At 36.7% G+C, this 16,053-nt stretch overlaps 1 protein-coding gene across 2 annotated transcripts; it reads left to right on the forward strand.

Annotated features, from left to right (window-relative positions):
• Positions 1-6,337: 6,337 nt before the first annotated feature.
• Positions 6,338-12,836, forward strand: LOC306865359 (pannexin-3-like). Of its 2 annotated transcripts, XM_079409917.1 has the most exons (6): positions 6,338-6,404; positions 7,427-7,618; positions 9,460-9,602; positions 10,779-10,993; positions 11,076-11,809; positions 12,383-12,836. In XM_079409917.1, exons 2-6 carry the CDS (start codon positions 7,435-7,437, stop codon positions 12,439-12,441), a joined length of 1,335 nt encoding a protein of 444 aa, XP_079266043.1. In that variant the 5' UTR covers positions 6,338-6,404; positions 7,427-7,434; the 3' UTR covers positions 12,442-12,836. The 2 variants fall into 2 exon arrangements, with proteins under 2 accessions (XP_079266043.1, XP_079266042.1); XM_079409916.1 differs by lacking the exon at positions 12,383-12,836 and having other exon boundaries at positions 11,076-12,060.
• Positions 12,837-16,053: the final 3,217 nt, after the last annotated feature.

Raw genomic sequence — 16,053 nt, forward strand, 5'->3', positions numbered from 1 at the left:
AGTGGACCTGGGTGTCATTTTGCAAACTAATATATAGCTACCACAAATACATGCAACTTTTTGCTAAATGATCAAATGATCACCATTTTGTTGCAGGATTGTTATTGTTAGCTAAAATTAATTGAAAAAAATGGCTTCATTTCACTTAAGATAAAATAATAAAAGAAAAGGAAAATAATAATATTACATGTTATTATGCCCCGAGTCTAGGGAATGAATGGGGCATAATGAAGATAAGGTTGGTAATGGATTCCCAGAAATTAAAGAAATTAAAGAAGAAATCACTTCGGTCGGGGACCAAACAATGAAAACAGCATCATGTTACCTATGAGAGAGCAGAGAGAGTGAGAGGGAAAAGAAAAAAAGAAACAGAGCAATGCAATACAATACAACAAACAGGGATGGGCAGTAATTCAAATACATGTAGTTGAAATACAAAATACTATTTTATATTTAAATACATTTAGTCTTAGTATTTTTGTATTTTCAAAATACATCAAATACTTTTTGCCAATCAACCTCTTTATTAGACTGCTGATTTCCTGTATCAACTAGTTCAAACATGCCACTTTCATTCATGTGAACTGCAGCTGTATGACTCCATCTAGAATTGGGTAATGACATTTTCTGGATTCCTGTAAGGAAATAAGGAATACTGCCTTCGTGTGCTACTTCAAATTTCAGAAGTCCTGATTACAAGCTTGTCGCATTCAAGTACTTTGCTGTTGGAAAGAACAGGAATCGTGGAGGATGCCAGGTTTCCTGGGAAAATCTTATATTATTGTAGAAAGTAGAAAATGTGACAAAGGCATTCATGTATAGAAAAGTCATATTTACAAAAAAAATTATAAATAAAAATAAACAATTGGGATAGCCTGTGAAGGCAGCATACGATAAGGTGAGGATGTCATGGTCGGTTGTACATGTTGATTAAGGTTAAAATGGAAAAACATTCAGATTTGCATTTAGTTAGCAATAGCATGAAGGAAAAAAAAAGCACTAGCAAGGGGAACATTAGAACTAGTCAGTATTGTTAAGTTTTTTTGTTGTTTTGTTTTGTTTTGTTTTATCAACTAGCTAGTCAAACGTCTTCATTAACTTTAATAATTACTGCTTGCTATGGCAATATACATATGTCGGCGATGATATAAAGTGTAATTCGATTGAACTTTTTATATATCATTTATATATCATCGTGGTATGCAAATATATCTGTGGAGCTTTTAGTGGGCAGGAGCTATTGACAACAGAGTGATAAAGAAACATGGATAAATGAGTAATAAGCAGCTTTCTGTGTGTGTGTACCCCAAGACAGAGATAACTATAATGCTAATGATAAAGATATACAGTAGTGCTCAGAATTATTGGCACCCTTGGTAAATATGATCAAAGAAGGCTGTGAAAATTAATCAGCATTGTTAATCCTTTTGATCTTTTATTTGAAAAATTCACAAAAATCTAACCTTTCATTGGATAATAAGAATTTAAAATGGGGGGAAATATCATTATGAATTTTTTTCTCAAATACACATTGGACACAATTATTGGTACCCCTAGAAATTCTTATGAGTAAAATACAGTATCTCTGAAGTATATTCCCATTCATATTCACAATTCTGAGCACTCCAGGGTGACTATGAACATGAAATTATCCAGCCATGGCTTCCTGTTTCACAGAAATATAAATAGAAGGGAAAACAAAGCCCAAATTCCCTTAATCATCCATCACAATGAGAAAAACCAAAGAATATATTTCTGATGTGCAGCAAAAGATAAATGAGCTTCACAAATTAGTGAAGTGGTTTTAAGAAAAGAGCTAGAGCAGTGAAAATTCCCATTTCCACCATCAGGGCAATAATTAAGAATTTCCAATCAACATAAAATGTTTTGAAACTGCCTGGAAGAGGACGTGTGTCTATATCGTCCTAATGCACGGTGAGAAAGAGAGTTTGAGCTAAAGACTCTCCAAGGACCACAGCTGGAGAATTGCAGAAAATAGTTGAGTCTCGGTGTCAGAAAACCTTAAAACAATGTGTCAAACAGCACCTACATCACCACATGTTGTTTGGGAAGGTTTCAAGAAAAATTCTCCTAGCTCATCAAAAAACAAACTCCAGCATATTCAGTTATCAGACATGACTGGAACTTCAAATTTGACTGGCTTCTATGGTTAGATGAAACTAAAAAATTAGCTTTTTAGCAGCAAACTCTCAAGATGGGTTTGGTAAACATAGGGATAAGAAGTACCCCATGTGTACAATGAAATATACTGCTGTATTTTTGATGTTGTGTGCCTATATTTCTGCTGGAGGTCCTGGACATCTTGTTTAGATACATGGCATCACTGATTCTATCAAATACCAACAGATAAAAAATCAATAAGTGACTGACTCTGTTAGAAATCTTATAATGGGCCATGTTTGGATCTTCCAACGAGACAATAATCCAAACACAAACCTCAAAACAACAAAAAACTGGGTCACTGAGCACAAAACCAAGCTTTTGCTATGGCCATTCCAGTCCTCTGACCTGAACCCTGTAGAAAATGAGTGAGGTGCACTGAAGAGAAGAAGCACGGTCATGGAGCTGTGACTCTAAAGGGTCTGGAGTGATTCTGGATGAAGGAATGGTCTCTGATCTCTTGTCAGGTGTTCTCTAACCTCATCAGGCGTTATAGGAGAAACTTTAGAGCTGTTAAACTGGGAAATAGAGGTTTCAAAAAGTATTGATTAAAAGGCTGCCGTTAATTGTGGCCAATGTGTATTAGAGAAAAACATTTATTTCATAATGATATTTCCTCCCATTTTAAATTCTTATTCTCCAATGAAAGGTTAGATTTTTGTGAATTTTTTAAATAAAAGATCAAAAGGATTAACAATGCAGATTCATTTTCACAGCATTCTTTGATCATATTTACCAAGGGTGCCAATAATTCTGACCATGACTGTATAAATATACATACATACATATATATTTTTTTAATTGTTCTAAAGACATACTCACATAAGGCACAGTTGCCTTGTACTAAAGCCCAAGTGTGATTGTCTTTTTACAAACAGACAGATATCAGAGGATTATTACAGAGGCATCTGAGGTTAATGGTGAAATTTGCAGCTTTACTCACAAACTACAATACCTGTTCATCAATAAGATGAGAACCAGACCCATTATAAATGTACTCAAAATGTAATTAATTGAAAAGTGTGATATCCAAGTAGTAATAAAGATTTTTGCTGTCATAATGCATAGCACATACAAATAGCACATACAAAAAAATGTGTACCGCACCAGAGCCACCTCTTCAATTTCAACTTTTATTTTAAATACATTTTGATGTATTTGTGCCCATCTCTGACAACAAAAACTTTATACCAAAAGACAGGGTTGTAACAGATGGCAAAAAAAGTGAAGCACTAAACTAAAACTGAAATAAAAAATTCAATAAAATAAAAATTTAAATAGCTATAATAAAACCTATTAATTCAAGGTGTGTGTATGTGTGTGTGTGTGTGTGTGTGTATACACACAGTGGGGAAAAAATTTATTTGATCCCCTGCTGATTTTGTACGTTTGCCCACTGACAAAGAAATTATGAGTCTATAATTTTAATGGTAGGTTTATTTGAACATTGAGAGACAGAATAACAACAAAAAAATCCAGAAGAACGCATTTAAAAAAAGTTATAAATTGATTTGCATTTTAATGAGTCAAATAAGTATTTGATCCTCTATCAATCAGCAAGATTTCTGGCTCCCACGTGTCTTTTCTACAGGTAAGGAGCTGAGATTAGGAGCACTCTCTTAAAGGGACTGCTCCCAATCTCAGCTTCTTACCTTCAGAAAAGACACCTGTCCACAGAAGCAATCAATCAGTCAATCAGATTCCAAACTCTCCACCATGGCCAAGACCAAAGAGCTGTCCAAGGATGTCAGGGACAAGACTGTAGACCTAGACAAGGCTGGAATGGGCTACAAGACCATCGCCAAGCAGCTTGGTGAGAAGGTGACAATAGTTGGTGCGATTATTCGCAAATGGAAGAAACACAAAATAACTGTCAATCTCCCTCGGACAGGGGCTCCATGCAAGATCTCACCTCGTGGAGTTTCAATGATCATGAGAACGGTGAGGAATCAGCCCAGAACTACACGGGAGGATCTTGTCAATGATCTCAAGGCAGCTGGGACCATAGTCACCAAGAAAACAACTGGTAACACACTACGCCGTGAAGGACTGAAATCCTGTAGCGCCCGCAACGTCCCCTGCTCAAGAAAGCACATGTACAGGCCTGTCTGAAGTTTGCCAATGATTCAGAGGAGAACTGGGTGAAAGTGTTGTGGTCAGATGAAACCAAAATCAAGCTCTTTGGCATCAACTCAACTCGCCGTGTTTGGAGGAGGAGGAATGCTGCCTATGACCCCAAGAACACCATCCCCACCGTCAAACATGGAGGTGGAAACATTATGCTTTGGGGGTGTTTTTCTGCTAAGGGGACAGGACAACTGCACCGCATCAAAGGGACGATGGACGGGGCCATGTAGCGCCAGGACCAGGGCATTGAAGCAAGCCAGGGCCAGGGCATTGGGCATTGGGCATTGGAAATGGGTCGTGGATGGGTTTTCCAGCATGACAATGACCCAAAACACATGGCCAAGGCAACAAAGGAGTGGCTCAAGAAGAAGCACATTAAGGTCCTGGAGTGGCCTAGCCAGTCTCCAGACCTTAATCTCATAGAAAATCTGTGGAGGGAGCTGAAGTTTCGAGTTGCCAAACGTCAGCCTCAAAACCTTAATGACTTGGAGAGGATCTGCAAAGAGGAGTGGGATAAAATCCCTCCTGAGATGTGCGCAAACCTGGTGGCCAACTACAAGAAACATCTGACATCTGTGATTGCCAACAAGGGTTTTGCCACCAAGTACTAAGTCATGTTTTGCGAAGGGGTCAAATATCAATTTGACTCATTAAAATACCAGTCAATTTATAACTTTTTTAAAATGCGTTTTCCTGGATTGTTTTATTTTTATTCTGTCTCTGACTGTTTAAATAAACCTACCATTAAAATTATAAATTATAGACCTCATGTCTTTGTCAGCGGGCAAACGTACAAAATCAGCAGGGGACAAGTAATTTTTTTCCCCACTGTGTGTATATATATATATATATACGTATATATATATATATATATATATATATATACACAGTGGGGAAAAAATTATATATATGAAGAGTTTATTTGCAAAAACAGATAACTTTTTTTAATTTTCAAAAATCATGTTTTTTATTGTTATCATGTTTTGTGTTAGTTAGCTGTTTTTTAAAGTTATTTTTTAACCTAATCAAAATAAATCACTTGCAATTTGATTAAGATTAACTGGACTGCACAATGAAAAAGCATGTTTTCAGAGAATTGTTAAAAACAGAGTTATCAGTTTTTGCAAATGAACTCTTTATATATATATATTGGTTTACGGGCAACACTACAGCAATATCAATATTTATAAATCCAAGGCCGGGACAATTACTTAAACCACAATGTTACTCTGATCATAATTTTTGTAACCTAAATAACTATAAAGAATGTTAGGCTTCATAAAAAGCTCTAGCTGTGACTAAAGATAAAACCTCATGATTTCCTGCAAGGATTTAAAAAAAAAAAACCTATTCAAGGCCACTGGCAACTCCAGTTGCTGAAGTGAAGTCTCCACTCTTTTTCCGTCTGTGAATATTTTTAGGTGATTTTAGATGTTATAAAACACCTACTGTATGAGTAGACAACTCACTGGATATGGTGTCATGTGTAGGTGTTTAATTCATGTGGCGATTTCTGGATGATTACTCAGATTGCAAACTCCTCAGTCTGTATGTTCGCATGGGTTTCTATAAAAGTTATCCCTAAAAGCTGCACAGTATGTTCAAATACACATCTTCTGGGCATGAATGGGTTAAACAACAATCTAAGTAGCTCTAAACTTTGTGAAGGTCTGTATGCATCTGAAATAACAGTGTTTATGGATTCTTGTACATGCACTCTTGAGCATGGCTGCACAGGCAGGGCTGTTCAGGGCTGGAGAATATAAATAACCTGGGAAATGACAGAGGCGAGAAAAGCCACATAGCTGGGTACATTTGAGGTGGACTGGTGCCACGAGGCTGATGAGAATGTAAGGGAATTCAGTAGATCTGCAGTCCATCTCCACCCTCTTGCTCTCTCTGCTTTTGCCCCAGCAGGCTTAAAAGTCCTCTCTAACTCTTTTAATTACCCTGTAAACCAGCCCAGTACAGCCTCTCATTTTGCTCAGACCTCCTCCAGTACTTAAGATTCATGCCAGCATCCCTCTCCTCTCCAGCCTCAGGACCAGTTTACTGCTGGATTGAGCCATTCCTCTACTGGACAAGGGATTCATAAGGTACTGTAATTGTGCACAAATAAGTTTTTTTTCACACTTAATATATTAACCCTGCATCATTCTAAACCATTGATTAAAATGAAAAAGCTTCATATTTTACAGCCTTGAACTAGGCTACTGTACATTTGTAAACAACAGGTTAACGTTTTTGTGTGTATGTTTTGCACGTTTACCTGTTTAACATTCGAATTCATTTATTCTGATTTGCATATTGATTTGACAAATACATCAATGGCACGTGTCGTTGTTGTTGGGCTTACTAATTTGTCCTGAATAGATTTTCAGACCACAACCGTAAGAACAAAACTCTTCGTCACTCCAATTAATTCGTTTTATGTTTGACATTTCTTTCCCGCCTTCAAAGTATGTGAAAATTTAGATGACTGTACAAAGCTTATGAATTTTGAATGAGGCAAACGCTATTCTATTTTTGATTGGTTGTTTGGTGCTACGGAGAATCGTTTCAGGGTATTCCAGGGTTAAAAATCGGCGTTAATATGTTAATATGTTAGCAGCAGTCCGAGTTTGCATTAACCAAGCCATTGATGTACTGCCACTTTAATATACAAGTGTTTGAATATTGTGCTTTTTACACACTGCGTACCTTTTTTTTTAACCCGTTTTAAAAAAAGGTACGCAGTGTGTAAAAAGCACAATATTCAAACACTTGTATGTTAAAGTGGCAGTACATCAATGGCTTGGTTAATGCAAACTCGGACTGCTGCTAACATATTTAATGGAAGACATAATTACTGTTTAATGGAATAATTTCATGGAAGGCATAATTTGATACTTTATCTTGTAAGTAAGACTAATCATTCATTATATGTGTTCTTGTATCGCTTGCTATTAAACCACATCATCAAAGTGCTATTCGATAAAAAGTTGTCCTTTATACATTCATATTGATGTTAATGGAAATATTTTGTGTAAAATATCTATATGAATGACAGCACAGATGGTTAAACACAAAAACGTTTAACCAGAAGAATATCTTTGGTCTTTTCTGTTGCCGTCCACAGTTGCCAGCATGTCTATCGCCAACATGGCCGCCCAGGCAATGCTCTCTGATGCCCTGCTGAGGGACAGTAATGGGGACAATCGCATTCGACACCTGGAGCTGGATTTGCCATTGGATAAAGTCATCAAGTTCATTTCTGTGGGCCTGCCGCTCCTTCTGGTGTCCATGGCCTTTGCCAGAGAGATTTCTATCGGTTAGCAGCACTTTTCTTCTCCCTAGTGTCTGTGCGAGAATCACAGGACATCAGAGCGGCACTGGCACTGCAGTAATTTCACAAACCCTTGAGTTAATTGACTGACCATTAGCTTGAGGGCTGGGCCGATGGAACGCTGGATGTAATTAGTGTTCATCTGAGGTGACAGCGCTATCTGCACTGCTTAGGAAGGAAAGCTGTGGTGAAATATGAGAATTAAGCATCTGCTAATGATTATTAGCAATTTATATGACATTGCAAACCAACTGGAGTTGCCTTCCGGGGAGAAGTCTTTTGTGACTGGTATGGGTGCCAATTGCTGGCTATAAATGCCAGTAACTTGAGCTTCCCTGCCAGCAGTGCATTGGAGAGAACTCTGTTTTGTGTAGGCAGTTGACTTTGAGGTTGCAATCAGTTCCTCTAGAGCTGGTCTGCAATCAGCTCACACAGATGTTAATTGGCATGAGGATGATTAAGAGAGACGTGTAGAGATGACAAGGGTCTATAATTACAGTCAGTCTGCTCTTTCCCAGCTCTCTATTTCAGACTAACGAGAAGATATGCTAATTAAAGTGAGACGTGCAAGGCAAGCAGACTGATTCTCCCTGCTTCTGATAGTGGTCTGACAACATTCATGTTATTGTTAGGATACATCAACACAAACTTTATAGTGCAAGAAAAATTGTGTCACATGCTAATGCAGTTTGTGGAAAAAATGTTTTATATTATCAACCTTAAAAAAACGATGATCATTTTATCTAGCAAGACTTTAGTATGATCCAAAAGGCATTTTGGAAACCATGCCCAAAGTAGTTCACATGATCACATGACCAATATCACAAATGTGTTTATTTAGTTAAAATCTAGATTTTATATTTATATATAATTTATGTATTTAATGTTTAATATATTTATAGTTAATAGTTATTTTTATTTTCAATAAATACGAATAAGTCATATTAATATATGTATTATATACTGTATAATATTTGTATAACATTCAGATAGATAGATAGATGCAATTTAGATTTTATATTTATATATAATTTAGAATTAACTATTATTTTATAATATGTAAAACTAATAATTGTATTACATATAATTTCATCATTTTCGTAGTATATGCACTTCGTATATACATTATAGCGTATAGGCTATACATTTTCATTTCCAGGTTTAAATGAATTTTCATAAATGGATTAAGATTGAAACTAATTAGAAAAGCAGATGTCTGTTAATATATATCCTGGTGTAATTCCTATTAATATAATAACAACTGCATTTACTTCATAATCCTGCAAAATCTTTAATATATATATATATATATATATATATATATTACATCTTATATTGATGTTCAGTGTGGTCTCAAAGATTTTGAGCCCACTGTATATTTATTGCCATAAATAGATTAAGATGGAAGCTTTTAGGAAACTCAGATGTCTATGAATATCTTTCCTAGTTTGGTATCATATAATTTGCAGAGATGTTCGGTGGAGCTCAGTTATCCGTAATAGCCGTGGGTTGGGGCATGTCAGTAAATTGGAGGCTGACTGTAGGTTTTGGAGGGAGACACAGATGTTTAAGTGGTCGATATAAAGAAGGGCTTGGCCTCCTCTCAGCAGCTGGGTAACACCCTCTCGCCCAGGCAGCAAAACTCTCCACAGAAGGGTGTTTCCTGCCTGCCTTGGTGGTTTCACCCTCTGTATCCCTGGAAAAGATCTAGCGCTATTAAAGAAATGCCACACAGATTCTGCACTTATAAAGCATCAAGTGATGCTAGAATACTGTCATTTATGTCTCAGGCTGAGCATGTTCATTTTCTCTGTTTCTCCTCCCAGGCCCACAGATTAGCTGCTTTCCACCCAACAACTTCACAGTAAAGCAGGCAGCATATGTGGATACGTACTGCTGGGACTCGCTCATGCACCATGAGTTTGACACAGATGGGAACTTAGAAGAACGTTCACTGTGGGTACATAAAGTGAGTGAAAACAATTAGAAACTACATGACAAATTACATTTTTTAAAATGTTTTTCATAGACAGTGTCATAATATAGAAAGCAACTGGAAACAGTTTCTCTCTTGATTGATTTGCTTATTAAATAAAACTTTTACTAATATTTATTTACTTATTCAATAAAATAATTTTATATGATTTTATATGGAGTTTTAGAAGATATCAGAAACTAGATCTGTTCTAGTCTGCAATCTAAACTTTAGATTCTAAAGCCACACGTTTAAATATGAACCTGAATGTGAACTATGAAAAAATCTGAATTTTATAGCTCTTACTTTTACTTTTTCAACAGTTATCTCATTTGTGTCCATTTTAATTATATCGTACATTTATGTGAGAGATTAATACTTATAAGAAGTTTTATGAATAAATAAATTTATTATTTTATTGAATAAGTAAATAAATATTAGTAAAAGTTTTATTTAATAAGTAAATCAATAGTAATATCATAGATAAATAATAATACAAATAAATATTACTATTAAAATAAATACATAAATCATATACCTTTTACTGAATAAGTAAATGAATATTAATATTAAAAATAAATGAGTAAAAAAATTATAAAATTTGACAAGTAATATAATAAGTAAACACACATCAATTATTAAATATTATTAAGTAAAGATCATGTTCCATTAATATATTTAGTAAATTTCCTACTGTAAATATATCAAAACTTAATTTTTGATCAGTAATATGCATTGCTAAGAACTTCATTTGGACAACTTTAAAAGCGATTTTCTCAATATTTCGATTTTTGTGCACCCTCAGATTCCAGATTTTCAAATAGTTGTCTCTCAGCCAAATATTGTCATATTCTAACAAACCATACATCAACGGAAAGCTTATTTATGTATAAATCTCAATTTCAAATTTATCCGACTGGTTTTGTGGTCCAGAGTCACATATTATAAACCTATATTAAATCATACACAAATTTTATCACATACATATTAATACAAATATTATAAGTAATATTTTAGTAAGTAAATACATTTAAATGAATGAATGAAAAAAAAACATAAATAAAATAAATAAGTAAAAACATGCATACTTGTTACTATTGTACTCTGTGGTAAAATCTGCAGTAAACTGTACTTCTCGTGATGGAACTGGTTTTGGTCTTGCTTGTGCAGATGTTTCCATACTCCTTATTGGTCATGGCCATGATGATGTACCTGCCGGCTCTGATCTGGCGGTATCTGGCCGTGCCCAGCCTGACCTCTGACCTGTTCTTCATCATCGATGAGCTGGACAAGTCTTACAACCGCTCTGTCCGCCTGGCTCAAAGCATCCTGGACCTAAAACAGCAATCAGAACACCCACTGCAGTTTCAGGCTGAGCTTGAGAGGTACATGCAAATCTGAACCTTTTTACATTTTATTTTCAAAAATAGATATTAAACATGAAATGTTTTATTTTTGTCTTTTTAGAGCCAAGCGCAAGCGTTACTTTGAGTACCCCCTGTTGGAGAGATACATGCAGTGCAAGCATGGCTCCTACTTCCTGGTCAGCATGCTCTTCCTGCGAGGCTTCCTGCTCCTGACCTTCATGTCTGCCTCATGCCTATACCTCATCTACTTCCACCTCTCCGCCTTTCTACAAGACGAATTCAGCTGCTTCGTGCGCACCGGCCTCCTGCGTGACCGGACCTGGGTGCCTGAGCTAGTTCAGTGTAAAATGACTGGCCTACTTGTGTTCCAGGTCATTAGCGTAGCTAACGGTGCCGTCTATGTGCTGCTAGCTCCTATTGTTCTCTTTAGCCTGCTGCGTTTGTTCTGTTGGGACACAACCTTCCTCTCTCTTTACGAGGTGCTGCCCGGATTGGGGCTCATGAGCGGTCAGAAACTGGGCTGCCCGCTTAACGATCTCAACGTGCTGCTCCTCTTCCTGCGTGCCAACGTAGCACAGCTGCAATCGTACAGCCGCCTGAGGGCCGTTTGCTCACTCGCGCCTCCTCGGCTGAAGGGTGCTAACGGCACGCTGATGGGGGAGCAGGCCGAGGAGGCCGCTGAGGCCGCCGAGGAGCTCGAGGAGGAGATTAGAGAGGCTAGAGAAGAGGGCAAACTCAATCTAGTAGACATCATGACTGTGCTGGGAGCAGCTAGAGGAAATGCAGTGAACTCTCCAGAGCAGCGCCCTCTTGTGGAACAAGACATGACGCTTGGTACAGTCACTCTCATCTATATACTTAAACGCATCCTGCTCATTAGCGTTTTCGTGGCTGTCATATGGGACGTTCAGAAAATCATCAAAGTGACTTAAATTTATGGCATATGGTGTTGGAAATCATTTGTGTCCCTACTGTATGTGTGAAAATCATTTTGTGTTAAGAGATAATATGCCAAAAAATGACCCATATATAGCATTTAAATATGAATCTGCTTCTCAACGCACATTGTGTTTTTTTGTTTCTTTAAAAAAAAAAAGGCTAATATTTTTACCATATTTCCATAACCTATTATTTTGAATTACACATTTAAAATCAGTGAAAAAAAACTCAAATAGGCCTAATTTGTACCACTTTTCTGGACGTCTGGGCAATCATTGCTAATATATCTAATCTATATTACAAAAAATGTACATATAAAACAATTTGATCTGTTCTAAAGGAGGCTTTAAAGAAAAACAATTCTTCATGAGTTCTAGCAGCTGCATTGTGCACTTTATTTTTCCACACTTAACATCAGGTTTTCACCCAAAATGTATGCCCCTAACAGCACTCTCTGTCTCTTTACAGAGCCTAATCACCAGGGGTACCATGAGTTGCAGGAGACTACAACATGTTGTTTTGCCTAAAGCACCGGCCAATGGACTGAAGCAGCACTGTCAGACTCTAGAGGGCCCCGTAGAACAGCTAAACCTCTGAGATGAAATAAAAATGAGGATAGACTAGAACATCTAATAGAACTCCTCTGACAGTCCAGAATCATAAAAATATCTGAATTCAAAATCATTCTTATGGATTTCTTACACAAATCACCTCAGGAATAAAAACTCAAAGTGTGTACTGACAATTTGAAAAGCCTCCAATAGTTAGCTTTCTTAAACTTGAGCATTTATATATCTTTATTTATTCTTTTCATTCTTATCTGATGTTTGTGGATTCCTTACTTCTTTGAAAACTGGATGCTTTACTTGACCTTTTGTTGTCTTTTGTAAGTATAGAGAAATAAAATTTGTTTGTATTTGTGCTTTCTTTGTTCATTTCCACATTATGTGTATGTTCAAAAGTTTGAGGGTCAGAAAAAAAAACACTTTTTTAAAGAATCTGGAAGAAAAAATATATCATGTTTTCCAAAGAAATATCAAGCAGCACAACTGTTTTTCCTCCCATTAGTGTAGTTTCTTGAGCACCAAATCAGCAGATAAGAATCAAGCGACTGCAGTAATGGCTGCAGAAAATTCAGCTTTGCCATCACATGACTAAATTACATTTGAAAATATATTCAAATAGAAGATAGTTACAGTATTTCACAATGCTACTGTCGTTACTGTATTTTTACCAAATAATGCAGCCTAGGTCAGCATAAGAGACTTCTTTCAAAAACATTAAAAGTCTTACCTACCCCAAACTTTTGAACCAGTATTATATATTTCCCATTAAAAAATGTCATTACATGAAAAATAAACTATAAATGAGCATATTTCACGTTTTTATACATACAGAATAGCATGACTTATACACTCATCTCCTGTTCCTTCGAGAGAAATATCACCTTCTCCTATGAGAATTAACTTGTCCCATAATTGCCAGACTTTCTCAAGTTTCTATTCCCAGAGAGCTATCAGTTGACCATGGCTCTGTATCTTATGTTTTAAAGATGTTACTTTCCCCCTTCTTCAATGTGAAGTTTTACTGTATCTGCTTAAAAGTTCACACATCCAAGCACTGAAAATGTGGATTTGACATATTGGGAGCGCTAAACTGAAAATAAGTTTGAAAGCTAAAAAAAAGACAATAAGTTTGCGAGACATTCCAGTCAAGATTTTGAAGATGTAGGACAACAGCATTTTTTTAGAATTACATTTATTCCAAATTACTATTAGGCAGTACACAATTCTTGATATATTTTGGATAAATTTAGTGAATTTCTTATATTTTTCACTACAGTTTATGGGTAAACAGTATTGATACAGATTTAGATAACTATAAAACAAAGACAGATTTAACTAAAAGGTCAACATTGTTTTTAGGATAAGAATATTGTTATTAAACATCAGGTTGAGGCAAGTTATCACACTTTAAGGAGCAGACATTGACTTTCAAATAGAGCCCCAAGTATTCAGTGGAGTAAAAGCCCAGTGTCCCTTACATCATTTACTATCATCGGCCTCTTCCTGTTTTTGCTGTGGCTCATTGAAAGTCTGTTTGGAGAGATGCTACCTTGTTCCCATGCCCAGTCCATCTGCTGCCCTCTCTGCGTGAGATCCATTTGCTCAGCACCAATGTTTGATCTCAAAGACACTTTATTCTCACAGTATGGCCACAGACAGAACCCGAGGAGGGCAATAGGCAAAACAGTCTGGATCTTATTGAGCAAGTGTAAATTAGATGCTAGTCGTTTGAATCTAATAAACAATTTCAAATCAGGCATGAAAGGGGGTCACATCTGTGCATATTTGCAGTAGCTTAAACAAGAGCCACACACTTCAAAGATCTACACTGATACGCTTGCTTCCAGCGTCATATACAAGGACGACAATTTGAGGCGGTGTTCTTTACTGTAGCACCGATGGAGAGAAGGGGTCACTTGAGTAACACACCATTAATACCATCGTTGGTGACTCACACCGGTTTGCCCTGTGATCAGAGTTGAGTTAATGAGCCTGCTGAAAGCCAGGAGGAACTCAATTAGTTTGATGGAGTACTGAAGCAGAGATCTGCCTAGAGGATTTCACAATGGTCTTTTCAGAGGTGAGACCAGAACAGCAAACAGTAAATCAGCTCTAGAGAAGAGAAGCCTGAAAGGGCAAAAACAGAAACGCTAATTGGAAAGTCATTAGGCCTTTGGTCTTTATGCTACAGGTATGTAGCCCACTCATGAATATGAAACAGATAGGACTGGAAAGCATAAAAGACCTTGATGGTGCTGATATTCTGTATTTGGTCTGTTCTAAATGGGATTTTAAGCGAAAAATAAAATACAGACTATGTCCACATGAGGGCAGGATTTAGTTATATATTCAATTCAGCACATAGACCTATATATTCTTTTTAATAACAAGAAGTATAGGATAAATAAATGCAATCTAGAGGACGTTTGGGTGAATTCACACTGAGATGACTGAATAACCCGAATTCACCCTAGTAATTTCATTATCTGAATTAGGGCTGTAACACCATCATTTATTTAGATATTAAACCAGGATCGGAAAGGGCCACGTGACTACCAACGTCATGACGTAAAATAATCATTAAATCGTTTTTAAAGTTTTTTTTTTTAATTTGTTGAAATAAACTGTCATATGTACAGGTATGTGTTACATATATGTATGTATTATTCCAATGAAATATTAAATATGAATTATTTTATACATTTATTTTACTTGTACAACATTTAGACTTGACCCGCTTGCGGAGCTTAATGTGTCTACTAGGTCGTGCTACAGTAAGTTTGTTAAAGACCAGCGAAGGCCTGCAGGTGCACAGTTGTGGCACAAATCATTGTCGGCTCTAAGGTAAGGCAGCCAAATCCATGTGTCTAAAGAGACTTTTTAAAAACTTTCAAGATGTAAATAAACAGCCAGATATATCCCATTGTCACATTTCTTTACAAACGCATCCAAATATGGCTCATTATGATAGGCCCATATGACGGCAAATGAGAGGCAGAATTTGTAAAAATGCTTGTTTTTTTTCTAATAAAATATATTGTTATGCATTTAAATGGGGGGGGGGGGTGTGCAATGCTGTTTCATGCATTCAGAGTTATTTACACTGTTAAAGAATCGGATTCCCATGCTAAGCATGGCCAAAGTTTCAAAAAACGATTTAGAAGTATGACGGAGTATTTCTGTGCCAAGTTTCATAAAGTTTTTTTCAATCATGGCTCTTGCTGACTTAAACGAGGGTGGAACTCCTTATATGGGCATTTCAAGGACGCGCCCGTGCACGCATCGACTAGAGCGAGAGCAAGAGCGCGCCCTTCAATGCGCTTCTTCCGGCAGAGCTACTGGACTTGCTCGGCAAAAATGTCTCTAAAGAAGTGTATTTTTGGTTGTAAGGGAATGATAACCTTGTTTCAGCGTCCCAAAAGAACCCGTGAACAGTGGATGGAGTTTGTTTTTCGGGGCAGCAATGGAGTTTCGCGAGTGTGTTTGTTCACAAACGTTTTATAAACAAGGCCCAGTTCGACCTGGATTAGCACATCGTTTGATACTGAAAGATGTAGCAGTCCCAGCTATAAA

This window comes from Barbus barbus, assembly GCF_936440315.1.
Source record: "Barbus barbus genome assembly, chromosome: 47".
Classification (NCBI taxonomy): Eukaryota; Metazoa; Chordata; class Actinopteri; order Cypriniformes; family Cyprinidae; genus Barbus; species Barbus barbus.